Source organism: Rattus rattus, chromosome 12 (genome assembly GCF_011064425.1).
Source record: "Rattus rattus isolate New Zealand chromosome 12, Rrattus_CSIRO_v1, whole genome shotgun sequence".
Taxonomy (NCBI): domain Eukaryota; kingdom Metazoa; phylum Chordata; class Mammalia; order Rodentia; family Muridae; genus Rattus; species Rattus rattus.
The window spans coordinates 47,316,780-47,336,917 of NC_046165.1; the positions used below are offsets into that span (position 1 = coordinate 47,316,780).

The window sequence follows — 20,138 nt, forward strand, 5'->3', positions numbered from 1 at the left end:
AGCAATACATATCCTACATAGTTTTTAGAAAATTCCAGGAACCAAAAATAACCCAATAATAATAGTAATAATAATTAATAAATAAAATTAATACTCAACATTTGTACTTTCTACTGATTAATGATTTTTTACCGTGTTATCTTACCAGGGCCATCAGATTTCCCAGAGCTGAAAGTGACAAGCAATTGAGAGATGATATGGGCCCTGAGAACCAAACTCAGGTTCCCCATAAAAGCTCTTAACTCCTGGACCATCTCTCCATCCTACTTGGATAGCTCTTGTATCGCCTCTTACGCACCCTGTCCCCTTTGTTGGCCTGGAGTTTTCATATAGGATTAATCAGTTTCTGGCTCTGTGGCCGTTTCCTTTAATGTATTGGCTGTACAGATGGATGCTCTGTGGCACCAAGTCAAACACTCTTTGCAGTGGCTCTGAAAGTGCACTCATTTCCCTGCCCTTTAAAATTTTAAGGCCAGACCATACAAAAGGCAAGACTAAACCATTAATGCTTTATGAAATGTCTGTTATAACAAAATACTGCTTACAACAGTCTTCATCATTTGCAAAACCATCCTACACTGCTCTAGTTTTTTCTTGAATTTGGCAATTACTACTTGTTATGCTTTGAACTAAAACAAAAGAAAAACAAAAAAAAAAAGCCCTGAAGAACTCATTTTCTCTCAATCTTTTGTTGATGATTCATAGTTTATTCTTGCTTCCATCTTCTAAAATGTTTAAAGACAGAAAATAATGAAGAAAAGACATTTAGGGATAAATATTTGGAAATACCTCTTTCCCATTTAATATATGAACTAGAAATAAAGAAAACATTAATTGGCAGATAAAAGTTGAAATTCAAGAACCATTTCTATTTTTTTGAACCATAAATGTAGAGGTTAGAAATATAGAATCTAAAATATACAATGTATAAACATTTAAAAACACTAAAGATTAGAATAATCAAGTCAAGGCAACAAAAAGTGACCTATGACATGTCCCAGAGCCATGGATAAAGAAATTCAGAAAGGACAAAATGTAGTAGTCATCGGAAGAAATAACTAAAAAACATCCCCTAGTATTTGAATTCAATCTTCTTTAAAAATCCTGGTTATTTTCAGATCAATGATCAAATTGTAACAAGTAGTAAGAATAATTGTTTTTAAAATGCAGTATTCTCAGACAATGATATAACTGTATTTGTTTTTTTAATAACTGTGTAAAATTTTAACTTAAATTTATGAGTATGATGAAAAGCTAAGGACTTTGTTTCAATATATTAGAAGCGGCAAAACTGCACCTGGAGAGCTCAACATGTTTTAATACAGCTATTTTTATTAAGAAAACTTAAAAGTTATTGAATTTAGAGCAAGAAGCTTTATGATGAAAAAATTTAAAAATGTAAGTATTAATTTACTGATAATTTCTAAAAACCTAGCACTATTCTAGCCTCTTATTCTTTAACATATAAAGCACCAATTTTCCATATTGTTTCTAGCAAAATATGAATATCTTCATCTATTGCTTCTTCCTGTATGAATAAGAATCCCAAATATCAAATGTGAACAAACAGCAGAAGCCTCTGAAAAACTGGAGAGCAGAAAGAAATGCAGGTCCTAGGAATGGCGTGCGATTCCATTTCCCTTACAAAGTCCAGAGAGGGTCTGCAGAAGACAACAATCAGAAGTGCCAGCAAATACACCGGAACAGGGTGGAAACTTAAGGAAGCCTCCTCTTTCTAGCCAAATAATAAAGAAAAGAGCAGCTTCTCAAGACAGAACACTCTCAGAGAGTAACTCTTCTACTCAAAATGAATATCACAGAAGAAAAAATAAGGCTTCTTCACCACCCAAACAAGAGAAGATTCACTAAAAAATCCAATCTTCCATCATTGCTGACAATATTGAAGTGTCTCAATCCACCTGCAGGGGTGCTTTTAGTGGGCTCTCTGCACAATCCTGAATTTTTGTACCTTCTAAACAGAAATATAGCCACATCTTTTGGAATCACTGGAACCCTGGAAGATCCTACTCTCAGCAAAGAACCAGAGAAAGTCCAGTAAAGTCAGGACTTTTGCCAGTGCTCAGTGGTAACAAGGCAGAGGTATGTGTGGAAGGATGAGGAACCTATCAAGTGCAGGACAGGTGCTCGCAGCAGAGTGTGGAGGGCCGGCCAGACACCCACATCTGGTTCAGAGTAAAAGGAACTCCCTTCGCTCCCAGGATGTCAGTGCAGACTACAGGGAGAACCTAAACTGCCACCTAGAAGAAGTGAGGACCCAGAGTCGTAAAGCACAGTAGCCAGCAGACTGAGATGTCAGTAGAGAATCCATCGTTATCACACCGAAGAACCAAGACTTCAGACCAAGCAAGAAATGGCATTCAAGATGCAACAACACCTCTGTAACGCACATCACAGTTATCTGACAAGCAATTGGAAACAGTCACAATAGACATGCCGCCTCAAAAAGCCATAAACCTGAGAAGGTGAAATACTTGGCAAAGGATTTAAACAGAAAACTTAAAAAATCAAATGGGAATTGAAAGACCAAAAGATTAAATATCCAAAAGGAAAAAAACTCAATGGATCTCAATAGCAGCTGAAGAGAATAAAGGAAAAAATACAAACCCAGGAAGAAAAGCACCAGAAATTACTGTTTGATCAAGAGATAAAATTAAATTAACAAAGGAAGTAAAGTCTCAAAGGCCCACAGAAGATAACAAAACTCTAATGTGTGTGTCACATAACCTTACACCCCACATAACAAATAGGAACAGAGGCAGTGTTCAAATAAATGGGTGAAAAATATCCCAAATCTAGCAAGGACATAAACCCACAGAATCAAGTAAGTTAGTGTACCTGAGGACAGGGTACACGTAAACCTAAACAAACAAATGTCCAAACACGAATAAAACTAAAACCACAGTATCCCGAGCGAGCAAGCACGAAAAATATCTCTTCATCAGAAGAAAGCACACACAGGCAGGGACACAGCTCTGATGATGGCTGACTTCACATTACAAGTACAGGCACCAAAGGGGTGCAGCCTGTCTTTCCACTGTGGAAAGAATTCTATACCTAGCAGAAACACTCCCGAAGAATGGCAGGGATAAAGACACTGTCACGTGAGGAGAAAAAGAACGTGCCACCAGAGCACCTAGCCTGTGAGAGTGAGTTTAGAAGTATTCTAAACAGAAAGGAAATTATGAAAGAAAACAATATTAGAACTTCCAGAAAGGAGGGACGGAGGAAGTGGAGAATCCTCTGGATTAGATGCTTAAAATGATAAATTATAGTATTGCATGCGATCAATGAAACTTTAAAAAATTCAACTGATGATATTTCTATTACTTGGTAAAAGGAACATAACACTTTCTGAATATGCAGGGGAAGTTCAATGTCTTAATCAAGAGACAGAATTGATATATGTAGATATTAATCAAAATTAGTTAAGCCAAGCATTTAAAATATATGTACTTATCTTTCACAGTGACACCTAAGAACATGTTATTGTAAGAATTTATTACATAACATCAAATTTCATTCCAAGATGCTTCTAGCAAATTATAGTCATATAAAGATATATTAAGATTCCGGGGCTTTTCATCTTTTAAACTATAATATCATTGTACTGTACTATAATATGCATATTATTATGGCTTTTACCATCAATATTTTATTGTTAAATGGTACTGGCAAAACTGGATATTCCCCTTGAGAAGAATGAAATTAGATCCAGCTCTCTCACCCTACATAACGATCAATCCAAACTGTGTCAAAGACCTCGATTTAAAAGGAATAGTGAGACAGATAAAGGAAAACAGAGAGAATACAATTTACTTAGAGATTACATATAGACAAGAGCTTTCTGACTAGGGTCCCAATGTTAGAAGAAAAAGCCCCAAAGGTTAATGAATGGGACAACGTGAAATTTAAAGTTTCTACCCAGCAACAAATTGATCAGATGGTTTCAGAATGGGTAAAAATCTTAGCCACCCTATCCCGCCAAAAGATGACTGATTTCTATAAAATATAAATAATTGTAAAAATTAAACACCAAAAATAAAACCTGCCACCAACAAGTGAACACGTTTTAAAAGAAGAAAGACACTGGTGATCACAGCACACACTTTTAATCCCAGCACTGGGAGGCAGAGGCAGGTGGCTATGAGGGGAAATCCAGGACAGCCAAGGTTACACAGAGAAACCCCGTCTCAAAAAACCAAAATCGCTGGGCTAGAGAGATGGCTCAGTGGTTAAGAGCACTGACTGCTCTTCCAGAGGTCCAGTTGCTGATGCCAAGAAGTGCTTGCTGACAGCAGCCTGATATGGATGTCTCCTGAGAGGCTCTGCCAGAGCCTTACTGACACAGATGAGGATGCTTGCAGCTAACCATCGACTGAGTGAGCATGGAGACCCCAATGGAGAAGTTAGAGAAAGGACTGAGGGAGCTGAAGGGGGTTTGCAACCCCATAGGAAGAACAACAATATCAACCAACCAGATACCCCAGAACTCCCGGAGACTAAACCACCAACCAAAGAGTACACATGGGGGGACCCATGGCTCCAGCTGCATATAAATCAGAGAGGATCGCATTGTCTGGTATCAATAGGAGGAGAAGCCCTTGGTCCTGTGAAGGCTCGTTTCCCCAGTTTAGGGGAATGCCAGGGTGTTGAGGTTGGAGTGGGTGGATGGGAGAGGGAGCATTCTCATAGAAGAAGGGGAAGAGGGGATGGGAGAAAGGGGGGAGGGAAAGGGAATAACATGTACATATATAAACATGTATTGAAATGCAAATACATAAACTATCCAAATAAAATAAACAAAATCACCAAAAACACCCAAACAAATGACCAATAAATATTTTTAAATATGTTCAATGTCTTTATCCATCATGAAAATGCAAATTAAAACTACTCTGAGATTCCATCTCACCCGTCAAATGGTATCAAGCGAAGAAACAACAGGAAATTCTAGAGAGACTATGGTAAAGAGGAGCCCTTATTTATTGCTGGCAGGAATAAGCTTAGTATAGCCTCTATAGGGAAGAGAGTGGATGCTTCTCAAGTATTAAAGAGAGCACCTCTATATGACCAAGAATACCATCCCCGGCTACACACCCAAGGGCTTGTCCTAGGGCAGAGATTGGCACAGGCATGTTTATCACTACACTTTATCACAATGATGAAGAAACGGAAGTCTAAGAACATATGAATGGAGAGTGGAATGTGGTATATATACACGATGCAATTTTATTAAGTTAAAAAGAAATGTGAAACTATGACATTTATAGACAAATAAATAGAACCAGAAAACATTATAATTAGTGATGTAATCCAAGCTCCAAATTACAAATACCAGACTTTATGTCCCATATATAGACTGCAGCCTCTAGCTGTTGATTATGTGTTGAGGTGAGGACTACTATAAAAGCCAGGAAACTATTAAGGGGCCTGAACCTGGAGGAAAGAGTCTTTAATGGAGGGGTGGGGAGACGAGAGAACAAAGTCAAGGGGGATTAGTGGAGGTGAACGTGCACAGTGGGGAGAGGGGTGGGAGATGAGGGAGGAAGAGGAAGGCATGGCCAACCAAAATGAAATGTATACGCAACACTGGAAATCTAAATTGTAAGGTAATTTGAAAATAAAATATTGTTTAAAAAGAAAATACAAAAAAATTTGTTGAAGTGAATGTTCATTTATGGTTGGTGATTCTTATTGTTTAGAAATACATGCTTAAATAATTAAGTATTTTCATGTCACACACTCACAGATTTCCATTTTGTTTGACAAGTCCTTGTCTTTTTCTCCTCATTTACATGTCTTATAAATATTTCTAAGAGCTGAGTCTTGTCTTCTCTATTGCTGTGAAAGCAAAAATACTTAACCAAAGAGTTTATGAAGGTATTTTTGCTTTTTAAAATTTTTAACACAGTTAAATTTTTTCTTGTATTTCTTGAATGCTCTTAGGAGAATATGCATAGGTTGTATGAGCTGGAAATTCAACCTAGCACTCTCTACACAGTTAGCCAATGCTGTGTTTATCTGTGTGTGGAGGGGTGTATGGTGGTGTGGTGTGCTGTGATGCATATATGTGGGTGAGTGCATGCCACAGTGGCAAGTGTGTAGAGGTGGGAGGACGGCCTGCACTCAGGTTGCTAGGCTTGGCAGCAAGCCCCCTCAGCCCCCTCAGCCCCCTCAGCGGCTGGGCCATCTCACTAGGAGTTCCGCTTATTTCACTTTTGCATTTATGCATGGGGACTACGTCTAGATTTCTTCTCTGTTTCATTAATTATTTTTCTATTTTCATACCACTTATTTTTTTTAAAGACTTGTTTATTTTATGAGTATACTATAGCTGTCTTCAGACACACCAGAAGAGGGCATCAGATCCCATTACAGATGGTTGTGAGCCACCATGTGGTTGCTGGGAACTGAACTCAGAACCTCTGGAAGAGCAGCCAGTGCTCTTAACCGCTGAGCCATCTCTCCAGCCCTTTTCATACCACTTATGTTCTACCTTACTAATTATAACATTTTAATAAGTTAGTACCCAAATAATATATAAAATATAATAAAACAAAAATAAACAAAACACCTAATCTAATTTGAATACCTACTAAACTATAAGATAAAATCACAGTGTTTTATATACTGAAAGTGTGTAAAGGTAGAGACTTGATCTTCAAATTACTTAGATGTTTTCATATCATGCCAGATTTGTTATAAACAAGTTAAAATAAACATTTTATTTTCTAAGTTATGTTAAAGGTAAAATACTTTTTATTTGCCATTAACAGCACATTCTTTTCCATACTTGGTCTCCATTCACAAAAACCATAGTAACAAAAGCCTAGGGTGGCACCTGGTAAGTTAGGAAATGAGTTTCCCTTGTTCTCATTGCTTCTTTATTTTGGTTTGGAGACAGAGTCTCATTCTACAGCCTGCACTGGATTCTAAATCCTTCTGCTTTAGAATCCCAAATGCTGGGATGCTCGGCAAGAACCCAACCTCATCTTCATTTTATCTACAGTTGTTTTTAAAGCTGACTCTTGAAAGTTGCAAATATCAAACCAAGAAGTGTTAGAACAACAATGCTTTTTACTGCCCTTCAGTCTATTTTTCAAGATTTTAGTGTCTAGAATGGTCATCCTTTTAAACCACCTAAGCCTCTGCTCTCTAACCTTTAATTAGGTACCAAGTGGTAGGCAGAATGAGACCTGGAAGAATTCCAGAGAATTCTAAGCTAGATATCTTTTTTTTTTTTACTAGATATTGCTTTACAAGTGGGCTTCACACTCTATTCTCCCAAGTGCTGGGACTGTAGGCATGCTTCATGCCTGCTATAGACCAGACAATGTGAATACTTGCTTGTCTGAATGCTTTCACATGTTTAATGGAGTGTTATCTCTTGATATACTTTAATGGCTTATATTTAATCAAGTTCTTTCTTGGTCCCTAGCGGTTTTAAAATCCAAGAATAAACTGTAGAAATAGAAATACTGCATAAGTTTAAGACATAGTCTCACGAAATATTTAAATATAGATAACTAAGACTCACCTCTATTTCTTTTCTTAATTTTTCATGTGTCTTTTTCTCTTCTTCAAGAAAAGATGTTTTCTCAATGATTGACTCTTTTACTGTCATAAGTTTATTCTTTAGCTCTGAAATGTCTTCCTGGATATTTGTAAAATTTAAAAGATACAAGTCAAAATGAATCCAAGACTTTTTCTGTGCTTTCATGGTTTATGCAAACTAGCAAAATCAAAATTTAATTTTGGAAAACAGGATTAGAATATTGCCTCTATAGCTATACAAGATAAAGAACCACTGCTTGCACAAAGCAAAGCTGGACTTGAAAAACAAACTGAAAACAACGCAAAGGAGGGCGCCACTGTGCTGATGTCCCTGACAACAGTGCACAGGGTGCCTTCTAATGCTCAGCAAAGAGTGGGAGGAGCTTTAAGTTGCTCTCCCTATGGAACTCAGGGCATAGTGAGAGGAATACAAAGATGTCCAACATGCAATTATGAATTCAGCTGTGTGCATTAATCACATGAACTGATTTGGTCAGCATTCTTCAGAATAGAAGCTAGAGGCTGAACCTGTTAGATTAATTGTTCTCTGTGATTTCACCATATATATCTATAAACCCACAGATGATCTATAAATATCTTCGTTAAGCACCTATACATTCAGGAAATTGCTATTTAACTTAAACATCTGATTGCTACATGTACTTACTTAAGTTTTAAAAATTGTGAAAATAGTTTCTGAATGTAGAACTATGTGTTTTATTAATTTTATTATTATTTACTAGGTATGCTTATAAAAAACAGAAAAGGGTTTGAAATGTGTCACTTCAAACCTGTATTCGTAGTGTGCAGTTCCCTTGTGAATTTTGGAGATTTTCCATAAGATCTTCTTTCATTGTCTTTAGGTTTTTGATGAGATCTCGTTTTTCACAGAGTTCAGTCATAAAGGAACATTGGCTTTTTATCTCTCCTAAATTATCTTTAAAAGCTTTTATTTTTACATAATATGAATTATATTTCATCATTTGCTCCTCAAATTTTTCTTGGGCTGTTTCTGTATCAAATTTAAGTTTTAAGCTTTCTGAATATAAGGACTCAATTTGAGCTTCCAAGAGTCCACACTGAAGTTTAGAATTCTCCATGGCAGCATCTTGCTGATGCATTTGCCTGTCTGTTTCTTTAGCTTCTTCAGCAGTAGTCGCTATTTGTTTTTCAAGATCATGAAGTTCCATCTATAATATAGTTCATAAATATCATTAATTATTAATTCATTGTTTCAGCTGAGATAAAAATCATTATTTTAAATCATAATGCACATAAGAAACCACAACATGAGGATATACATCTATAAGATATAGATAAATGATTCATAATAGAAGATATGCAATAGCATAATATATACTTATTTTAGAATTATAGAATAGTCCTGGAGTTGTACTCACTTGCTAATTTTTACAAATCTCTATGATCACACAAAACAAGCTTAATTGCCCCATTTCCTTCATTTGCAAAATAAATACAAAGGTATCTACTTGGCCTTCCCGGACATCAGTCATTGCTTACTCATGCCTCCTTGTTAAAACCTAGTTTTCATTGACTCTTCTTTCTCAGCTCTTACTATTTCTTCTCAGTGTCAGCAATTCCTTCAAATATGGGGCTTCCTCGTATTTATTCACCATATTTTCTCTTGTCATTCTCTATATATGTATTCAACAATTAGATAAATGGTCCCAGTATTTTCTACTGATTGTTCAAGACTATATATGGTTATCAAATTCTTCTGTATTCAATTACCATGGGCCACGTCAAATTCTATATGTAGTTATTAACTTCTGTATTCAACTGTCCTGGGCTACTTCTAATTCATGATATACCCAATCAGACTTTCCTTCCTGCCTCTCTATCCTATTTCTATTTGTATCGGTTATCTGTTGCTACTACCATGAAACCTCAGTGACATACAAGGCAGTGGTATTTACTATCATGGACATTCCTGGAGACGTTGGTGTTGCTAGGTGATGCATCTGCTTGAGAGCAGGGAGCTCTGCCTGATGGTGCTGCTGATTTTGGTTAGGTTTGCTTGTATGCCTTGTTGTACTTCTTTGTTAAATGGCTTTTAGGAGAAATGCACCTAAGTCCTCTTAAACAAGGGATATGTATCCATCGAGTTCCTTGTCTGGGCATTTTTGAAAAAGGAAAACTAAATTGTCTCATGTGAAACTAAGCATACTTCTGATGCAGGCTACCCATGCAGAAAAGGGAAAAGGGAAGGAAGGGAGGAAGGGAGGAAGGGAGGGAGGAAGGAAGGAAGGGAGGAAGGAAGGAAGGAAGGAGGGAGGGAAGGAAAGAAGAAAAGAGGAAGAAAAAGGAAGGGAGGGAAGGGAAGGAAGGAAGGAAGGAGGAAGGAAGGAGGAGGAAGGAAGGGAGGAGGAAGGAGGGAGGAAGGGGAGGAAGGAAGGAAGGGAGGGAGGAGGAAGGAGGAGGAGGGAAGGAGGAGGAGGGAGGAGGAAGGAGGGAGGAAGGAAGGAGGGAGGAAGGAAGGGAGGGAGGGGGAGGAAGGAGGAGGGAAGGAAGGAAGAAGGAGGGGGAGGAGGAAGGAAGGGAGGGGGAGGGAGGAAGGAGGAGGGAGGAAGAAGGGAGGAAGGGAGGGAGGGAGGAAGGGAGGGAGGGAGGGGAGGAAGGAGGGGAGGGAGGAAGGAAGGGAGGAGGGAGAAGGAAGGAGGAGGGAGGAAGGAGGGAGGAGGGAGGAAGGAAGGGAGGAAGGAGGAAGGAGGGAGGAGGGAGAAGGAGGAAGGGAGGAAGGGAGGGAGGAGGAAGGAGGGAGGAGGGAGGAGGAAGGAAGGAGGAAGGGAGGAAGGAGGGAGGAGGGAGGAGGAAGGAAGAAGGAGGGAGGAGGAGGAAGAAGGAGGGAGGAGGAAGGGAGGGAGGAAGGAAGGAAGGGAGGAGGGAAGGAAGGAAGGCTGGCTGGCTCTGGTGAGCTGCTAAAGCCCTCAACAGTTATCATCACTACTGTACAAAGGATAGAACTGAAGTTCAGAGATGTTAAATAGCAAAGGCAACAAACTGTGGAATTCTGACTGAACCTAGGAATATTTGATCCTGTGATTTGCAATTTTCATTTTATTTGCTAGATCAAAAAACATAGGAGGTATGTCTTTTTAATAATATAAATAGATCTAAAGTTTAGTCAATAAAAATAGAAATAGGTAAGACTGTTATATCTAACAAAGCCTTTTTCAAATTGAGAGATAAATATATTTCAAAACAAGTACAAACTAAGGCAGAGCATGACCCCCAGCCCACTGCTCTAGAAGATAAATAAAGGAATATCACACGAAGGAAAGGGAGAAAGGCAGTCTTGATAATGAGAACATAGGGAAGAATACATTTCAGAAGCAGGATGGCTAAACAAAGGAATCCATCCTGTTCAATCCAACAAACTAGTAACCCTCTGATACAAACAGGATGAGAAGTACAGACAAACAATTGTTTAACTAGCCAGAAAAATAACCAACAAAATTATTGGAATTAGTAAACATCTGTCTAAAATAACCTTAAATGTAAATGACCTCAATTTACCAGTAAAGGAACATGAACTATCTGGCTGATAAAAAACTAGATACAACTTTCTATTGTCTTCAAGAAAAATACTTTACTGGTAAGGACACCCACACTGAGAGTCAAAAATGGAAGATAGTCTACCCAGCAAACAGAAACTGAAAAGAAATTGGCATATCTATTCTGGTACATGATAAAGTAGGCTTTCAGCCAAAATCACTGAGAAAAAATGAATAAGACCACAACATATTAATAAAAAATACCTGAGAAAGACAAAATAATTGAGGTACATATACATCAAACATTGAGGCTTCTGTAATGGGCATAAAGCGTCAGATAAGCACTGCTACCACAGTAGTGAGTTATGTAAATCTCCTGTATAAGTCAGCTGAACTAAAAACCAACACAGTCCAAGTAAATGTAAGTTAGATTATACCAAAGATCAAACAGACTTAACAGATACATAGAGAGGAGTCCATCCAAGAGACATTGAATACACATTGTTCTTCGCAACTCGTCAAATCTTCTCTAAAACAGCCAAAGTCCTGGGACACAAATTAAGTCTTACCAAATACAAATATCTACATAAAACAATTTAAAATATCTGAAATAAATAACTTAATCATATACCTCAATGTCCTTGAAAAACCAAGAACAATCTAAACTTAAAGGCAGCAGATGGCAGGAAAAAATAAGGATCATGACATAACTGGAGTTTAAAACTCTTACAAAACTACTTACGAAATTGGCTCTTTGAAAAAATAAATAATATTGACGAGTTCTTAGCCAAACCAACAACAACAGCAAAATGATATGGGCTAGCAGGACAGCTCATGAAGTAAAGGTGCTCACTGCTGAGCCTGACAATTTGAACTGGATCTTCAGAAACTCAACGGTGAAAAGACGGAATGGAGTCCTGTAAGCTGTCCACAGACCTCCACATGGGACACCGGTGTAGACACATACACCTCATACATACATACATACATACATACATACATACATACATAGCATGAGATGATATGTAAATCAACAAAATTAAAGATGAAAAAGGAGAAATTACTACATAAAGCAATAAAATATGGGTTATTATTAAGAAGTACCTTGAAACCCATTTGCTAAGAAACTAGAAAACATAGAAGAAATGGATACGTTTCTAGATATAGATGACCTATCAAAATTAAAGTATGAATAGGTATAAAGTATAAACAGATCCATAATCATCACTGATATATTAAAGCAGCAATAAAGAAAGCTTTACACAATGAAAACTCCAGGTCCAAATGCATTCACTGCAAGTTCTACAAGCTTTTAAAGAGCTAGCACTAGGTCTCCACATGAAGTGACCATCTTCTAAATCCAGGAAAAGCTTCCATCAGTGGGACTGGGACACCAGTCCAGCCACAAAGCCTTCAACATACAATCTATCTTGCCTCCAAGACATGCTAGAATAATGGTAGTGTAGAGCTTGTGGGAGTGGCTAACCAATAGCTAGTCCAACTTGAGGCCCACCATGAGAGGGAGCCCACGTTTGACAGACATTGCCTAAATGGCCAAAAACCAGAAACTGGATAGCTCAGAGACTCAGGATAAAACCAACTCAGAAAAAATTCTATGAAATGAGTACTAATGATATTCTGCTATACATAGATCGCTGCCTAGCCATCTATCATCAGAGAGGCATCATCCAGCAACAAATGAAAGCAGGCGCAGACTCACAGCAGACAAACACTAGGCAGCGCCAGGGGAAGGCAAGGATTGCAGGAGCCACAGGGGTTGAGTAAACCATAAAAACATAGTCCACAGAGTCATCTGATTAGGGCTCATAGCGGATCACAGAGACTGAAGTGACATTCATGGGCTCTTTATGGGTATGAGTAGGTCCTCTACATACAAATTATGTTTTTGTAGCTTAGTGTTCTTGTGGGACTCCGAACAGTGAGAGCATGTGTGTGTGGGGTGGGGTGACTCTGACTCTCTTGCCTGCTCTTGGGACCCTTTTCCTCCTACTGGGTTGCCTTGTCCAGCATTAATATAAGGGTTTGTCTTATTGTAACTTGTTGGGCTGTGTTCAGATGATGTCCGTGGGAGGCCTGCTTTCTTTTAAGGTAAACAGAAGAGGCATGAATCTGGGGGAAGTAAAGAGGATCTGGGAAAAGTAGAGGGAGGAGAAACTACTGTTGGGAACTACTCTATACTGTTGGTATAAAGGAAAAATAAAAGAATAAAAAGGAAATACATCATTTAAGTGATATTGATATCTATTTTAAATATAATTTATAGACACTGTGAGCTCCATTTAGTAAGCTTTTATAGAAGCCCATATAACAATAGTTTTTATATTTCATAGTATGTGTATCTGCATTTATGTTTTCTAGGAGAAACAGTAAAATGTGCTCAGGAAATCACTCATATTATTTCTAAAAATTATGTTTTGATATTTCTCCATTAATATAATAAATGATCACAGTTGCTATGACAAAAAAATAACAAACCACAACCAACTAACCGACCAACCAATCGAACAAACAAACAAACAAAAAACACTAAGGCTCCTCAAGCTGCTCCAAAAATAAAAACAGGATGAACACTACCAAATGCTTTCTATAAAGCCAGCACCATCAGGATGTCAACAGCAGACAGGGACAGAAGGAACAAAGAAAACTGTAGACCAAGATCCCCGAGGAATATAGGTACAAAATTCCCATTTAAGTTCTATCAGTCTGAATGCAAGAACACATTAAGAAGGTGATGTGGGTTGACCAAGTTGGTTCCCTTGCAAGGATACAAGATTAGCACAATACGTTCACATTGTTAAGTGTACCTCAGCACATAAGTAGATGTACGGAAAGAAAACCACAAGATCACCTCAGTCAATGCACAAAATCCTTTGTCAAAGTTCAATAAATAATAACAAGTCATATAAAATCCCCAAAGACATTAGTAATAGAAGATATATATATCAACATAGTAAAGGCTATATTTGACTACAGTCAACATTATATTAAGTAATAAAAACTGAGAACATTTATTCTAAAATCTTGAGCAAGGATGCCTATTCTTTAAAATTCTTTTCAATTTTAAAATATTTTTAATTATTCATAAATATATGTATAGCTGTGTGTGAGTTTGTGCAGACAGGTGCACTATTCATGAAAGCCAAAAGGCATGGATTCCCTGGTGCTAAAGTTACAAATCGTTGTGAGCTATCAGACATGGGCTCTGGGAACTGCACTTTGGGCCTCTGCAAGAGCAGTATGCTCTGTTAACTGCAGAGCCATCTTTCTCTGTCTCGCCAGCCCCCTCTTTGCACTCCTATTCTATTCTACACAGTGCTCAGTCTTAGCTACAGCAGTAAGGAGGGGGGAGGGGAGAGGGAGAGAAGACAACAACTAGAAAGGGAGAAGTCAAATTATCCTTATTTGTAGATGACAAGATCTAATACATCTGAAAGAATCTAAAGAGTCTACCAGAAAACTCTTAGAGCTGATAAGTATGTCCAGCAAAATAGCAAGGCAAAATATAAATAAATAAATAAATAAATAAATAAATAAATAAATAAATAAGAAATCATTATACAAAGATTAGTACCTTTTTAACTATAACAAATGAATCAATAAAAGATATCAAAGACAAAAATTTTATTCACAATAACTTAAAAATACTTAGGAACACTCCTCCCCCCAACCCCCCCAATAGACAAAGAGACACCATGTTGGTAGTGTTCTTTCTTTTTTTCTTTTGGACAGTGGGATCCCAAGTTTATTCTCAAAACAAATACAAAGCACCAGAGGCTCAGCTAAAGACTTGCTAACATTGATTAGGGAAGGGTGTGGAATTATGGATGCTGCTTATTTCTTCTTATACAATTCTGAGGGGTCTTTTGTTGTTGTTGTTGTTGTTGTTGTTGTTATTTCTTTTTTTCTTTTCTTTTATTGGATATTTTCTTTATTTACATTTCAAATGTTAGCCCCTTTCCTGGTCTCCTCTCCAGAAACTCCCTATCCCATCCTCTATAAGGGTGCTCCCCCACCCACCCACTCACTCTCCCTGCCTCCCCACCCTGGCATTTCCCATTGGGGAAACAAGCCTTCACAGGACCAAGGGCTTGTCATCCCATTGTGCTCAACAAGACAATGCTCTGCTACATATGCAGCTGGAGCCATGGGTCCCTCCATGTGTACTCTTTGGACGGTGGTTTAGTCCCTGGGAGCTCTGGGTGTCTGGTTGGTTGATATTGTTGTTCTTCCTATAGGGTTGCAAACCCCTTCAGCCCCTTTCTCTTACTCCTCCATTGGGGACCCCATGTTTAGTCCAATGGTTGGTTGCTAGCATCTGCCTCTGTATTTGTCAGGATCTGGCAGAACCTCTTAGGAGACAGCTGTATCAGGCTCCTGTCAGCAAGTACTTCTTGGCATCAGCAACAGTGTCTGGGTTTGGTGGCTGCATATGTGATGGATTCCCAGGTGGGGCAGTTTCTGGATGGCCCTTCCTTCAGTCTCTGCTCCACACTTTGTCTCTGTACTTCCTCCTGTGAGTGTTCTTATTATCAGTCAGGGACAGAGCAAATGGCAATTCTTTGTTCATCCTAGCTTGATACCTGGCTTGATGGGCGAAACTGTTTCAAATCTAGGACTCATAAAAATCAAATCAAATAACGCCAGGGAGTGCAGAGCAGAAGGAGGAAGACAGACAGATACAGAGGGCATGTACAGACCTGCTCTCCAGTGCACGGCACAGGCAGGCCAGAGACACCTGCTTGCTGACTTGCCGTGCAATGTGGATAGAGGATATTGCCCAGGGGACCACTGGTCGCATGGCCAGCCCGCAGTTGGAGCCACCATGATTATGTGAGTATGTGGTGTCAGATGGGAGAGAAAGCCAAGTACGGCAGCTTGAGCATCATGGAGAAAGACGGAACCGGAGACTCGAGGGTAGAGAGAAGTAGCCTGTGTGAGTGGCCAGCCCTATCACTGGGGGCCATGGTGAGGTCCCAGGTCCAGTTGACTCTGAAGCACATGTTTGAGTCCCTGCCTGTGCAACCACAGGGGTCAGTGTCCATATCCATGGCTCCTACTTTCAATTAGGGAACATGGGGATGCCCCTGGTCTGGGTGCCAGGGACCACCCAGATGTCCAGGGGCTGTGCAAAGTAGTGCTGGCCCTCACTGGATGCAATGCTCAGGAGAACTGGCCCCATCTCTCACCACTGACAGCACTCAGAAGAGCGGGTCCTACACATCTCTTGGGCAACATAGTAGAGTAGTGCTGGCCCTGGTTGAGGGGAGGAGGCATGGGTGAGCCAGTCCTGAGAATGAGAACAAGAAAGAGCTGGACCTGCCTCTCATCTGCCTTGAGGTTGTGTGGTTCTGGGGGTGATGCCTTCTCCTCCACCGAGCCACACCATCTGTGGCAGTTGAGAAATTGGCCCCTGGAGTCATGAGATCAGGTGAGCTAGCCTTGTCCCTTGCCTACTGCAGCACTCAGGAGAATAGATTCTATACCTCACCTGAGCAATACAATCTCAATGCTGATGGTGGTATGAGAGTGAGTGAACTGGCTTATCCCCTCGCAGGCTGCAATTCTTGGGGGAATGGGCCCTGTGCTTGTACTGAGCAGCACAGTAGAGCTGGCTCTGGAGGCATGGGAAAGGGTGAGCTGGCCCCAAGGGCATGAGAGCAAGAGAGCTGACCCTGCCTCCTGCTGATGACTACATTGGGTGGCCTAGCCATAGCAGTACTGGAGAGTCTGCCCTGGTGCTGTGGATAAAGGAGAGCCAGTACGCTGACCAGCTCAGTTACCCCCAAGCTGTGATGGTTTGTACATGCTTGGCCCAGGGAGTGGCACTATTAGGGGGTGTGACCTTATTGGAGTAGGTGGGTCACTGTGGGCGTGGGCTTAAGACCCTCATCCTAGCTGCTTGGAAGTCAGTCTTCCACTAGCAGCCTTCAGATGAAGATGTAGAACTCTCAGCTCTACCTGCACCATGCCTGCCTGGATGCTGCCATGCTCCTGCCTTGATGATAATGGACTGAACCTCTGAACCTGTAAGCCAGCCCCAATTAAATGTTGGCCCTATAAGAGTTGCCTTCGTCACGGTGTCTGTTCACAGAGGTAAAACCCTAAGATCTAAGGACTCTAAGACAACTCACCTAATCATCTGTGAACAGTCAAGACACGTGAAAGGGCCAGAGCTCCATGACACAGAGCAACAACAGAATAACAAAAAGGAATCCCTGTGAGGATCCAATATTGATGGTGTCACAGAAGCCAGAGATCTTGAACCGACCAATGACTTTTTGCAATGAACATTTGCAAGTGAAGCTGTATGAACAAAAGGATATACTGTAGGACACACTGACACACTACAGCCTCCCGGATGAAGTTTTCTGTACTTTGGTTTGGGGTGTGTGTGTGTGTGTGTGTGTGTGTGTGTGTGTGTGTGTGTGTGTGTGTGTGTTTGGTTATTTTGGGAAGGATATTGCAAGGGCATAAGACAGATATGAGGGGAAAATGGGGAGATAAGCAGGCCTGGGGTACATGATTTGAAACTCACAGAGAATCAATAAAACGTTAAAAAATTAAAATATCTAGGAATAAACCTAGAAAACAAAGTAAAAGAATTCTACAGTGAAAACTCATCCCTGGGGTAGGATTGGGGCAAAGACAAGCAAATCTCTGGAGCTGGCCAACTAGCCAGCTTAGTCATGCTTGTGACCTCCACATTTGTTTCAAAATATAAGGAGAAAAATTACTGTGGGAAGACAACTGATGATTGACTTCTGGCCACTGTGTGCACATGTGTATACACGCATGTACTACCACACATGCACACACACCCTTTCACACACACACACACACACACACACACACACACACAGAGATCTAGGCATAGACAAGAATTTTTCTGAGTAGGTTTCTAATAACACAGAAAATAATTCCAAGAATTGACATAGATTGAATGAAATTAAGATGCTTCTGTACTGCAAAGGAAATAGTCATCAACAAATAGAATGGGAAAAATAATCTTTTCTAACTTGACATCAGACGAGGATTAATGTTGAGGGCATATAAAGAATTGCCAACATTAAATATCAAAAACCCAAATCAATAAATGGGTGTATGGCAAGATTAGACAGTTCTCAGAACAAGAAATACAGATGGCCAATATATCCATGAGAAAGTATTCATCATCATTAGTCATCAGTGAGCTGCAAATTAGTATTTCCTTTGAATTCCATATCATCTTGGTCAGAATGGTTATGACCAGTAAAACAAAAAATAAGTGCTAGGAAGGTCACAGGGAAAGATGAGAGTTTACTCTCTGCTGAAGTGAATGTCAACTTGTACAGTTACTCTAAGTCAGTATGTGGTTCAGAAATATCTCTGCAAATAGAGCTATGCTGTGAACCAGCTACTCTCCTGTGTATACCTGAAGTGATCTAAATTACACCTTCATGTGTATAGCTGTACTTACTTCAATAGTTAGTAAGTGGAACCAGCCTAGATGTCTATTAGGTAACTGGATAAAAAAAATACAATACACATACACAAGAGAAGTTTATGCAGCAATACAGAAAAATTCAATCATGACATTTTCAGGAAAATGTATGCAACTGGAAACCACTGTATTGAGTAAAATAAACTAGTTTCAGAACGACAAGACATATTTTCTCTCATATGAGGAAAGAGTTCACGTGTGTGTGCGTGCTCATGTGCCTGTGCATGTGCGTAGGTTATGAAACTAGAAAGAGGATCATGAGAGAGGAAGAAGATATCCTAGGAGAGGTGGGAAAAGAGAAGATAATGAAGTACATGCAAAGAGAAAGCAGAAATGTGGACTGACTTCCTTGAGAAGGAAGAGGTGGAAGGCAGAGGCGTGACTGGTTTGTTTAAATGAGCTTTGGCTGGTTGCAAGGCCATGTCGGCTGGCTTTGATTGGGCTGGCTAGGGCGTCTCGGTTTTGTCGTATATGTATTAAGCTGCAGGGATATGTCCTTCTCACAACAGCAAACACAGAAGAGTGGAAGTGTGACTATGTAAGAACTTTCCCAAACCTTTGCTTGCCTCACTTGGGTTACACTCTAGATAGTCATATGACCAAAGTCAGGCTCAAGGGATGCAAATGTGTCCAGCACAATGGGAATACATAATAACTATCAAAAATTACAAAAGAAAAAAAAAACAGGTTCATTGAAAAAAGTCCAACATGAATTTGCTGTTCAGAATGAGCCTTATTGGAAGAGTCTGAGGTTCATGGTCATAGACAGCCATGACGAGGGACTTAAAAGTCGGAGAACATGAGGAGAGTTGCAGCATCATGGCCATGGACAGCCATGGGGGCTCTCTGAAAGCACATGTGGGAGCCTTTAGATACCCAGTTCCCTTCCAATCCTGAGAACAGGGAACTTCTCTGTGTTACAGGGGACTTTTCAGAGAGGAGAGGTAGAGGGTGGGGAACGGGAAAGCTCCGCACCATATGATCTCGCTGGCTTGGTCTGGCCTGCATGCTGTAAGTTAGGAAAACACTGAAAAACATAAAGCTGTAAGTCAAGGTTATCCTGGATCTCAGGCTCGGGGGCCTCGACATCATAGCTACAAATGGGAGGTAGACAACAGAATTCTTGGCAAGATCCGTGAGGTCACAGCCTCCTCTAATCAACTGTGGGTAGCAACTATCTGAACTCTGAAAGAGAAAGGTAACTAGAGAGTCTGTAGACTAACAGAAGTAATATGATACAGCGTGTATTTATACAGATAGAGTTGAGACCAAAAGTACACATTAGCACAGCCTGATATCACAAACGCAGGTAACAGGACCCACCATGAGAAACAATCTTTATTTTGTTTAATCTATATCCTTTTTGTTTATTTATGAATTTAATTGTTTATCGAATTCCACATCAAGTCACACTTAAACAACTTCAGGACACTAATCGACCTTCTTTGTTGTCCCTATTTACTACTGTCATTCACTTTAAATCAACTGCAAGTGTTGGAAGGGTGGCATTATAGTAATAAGCTAACTCCAAGCCTTCTATGTGAGAC

General features: G+C 39.7%; 1 protein-coding gene across 1 annotated transcript in view; it reads right to left on the reverse strand.

Annotated features, from left to right (window-relative positions):
- The window catches only part of Ccdc122 (coiled-coil domain containing 122), a 56,350-nt gene that overhangs the window by 14,375 nt on the left and 21,837 nt on the right, over window positions 1-20,138 (reverse strand). The window contains exons 4-5 of the mRNA XM_032918142.1: window positions 8,367-8,765; window positions 7,559-7,675 (exon numbers count right to left, since the gene is read on the reverse strand). Of these exons, the coding sequence (XP_032774033.1) occupies window positions 7,559-7,675; window positions 8,367-8,765 (516 nt within the window). The remainder of the gene's footprint in view (window positions 1-7,558; window positions 7,676-8,366; window positions 8,766-20,138) is intronic.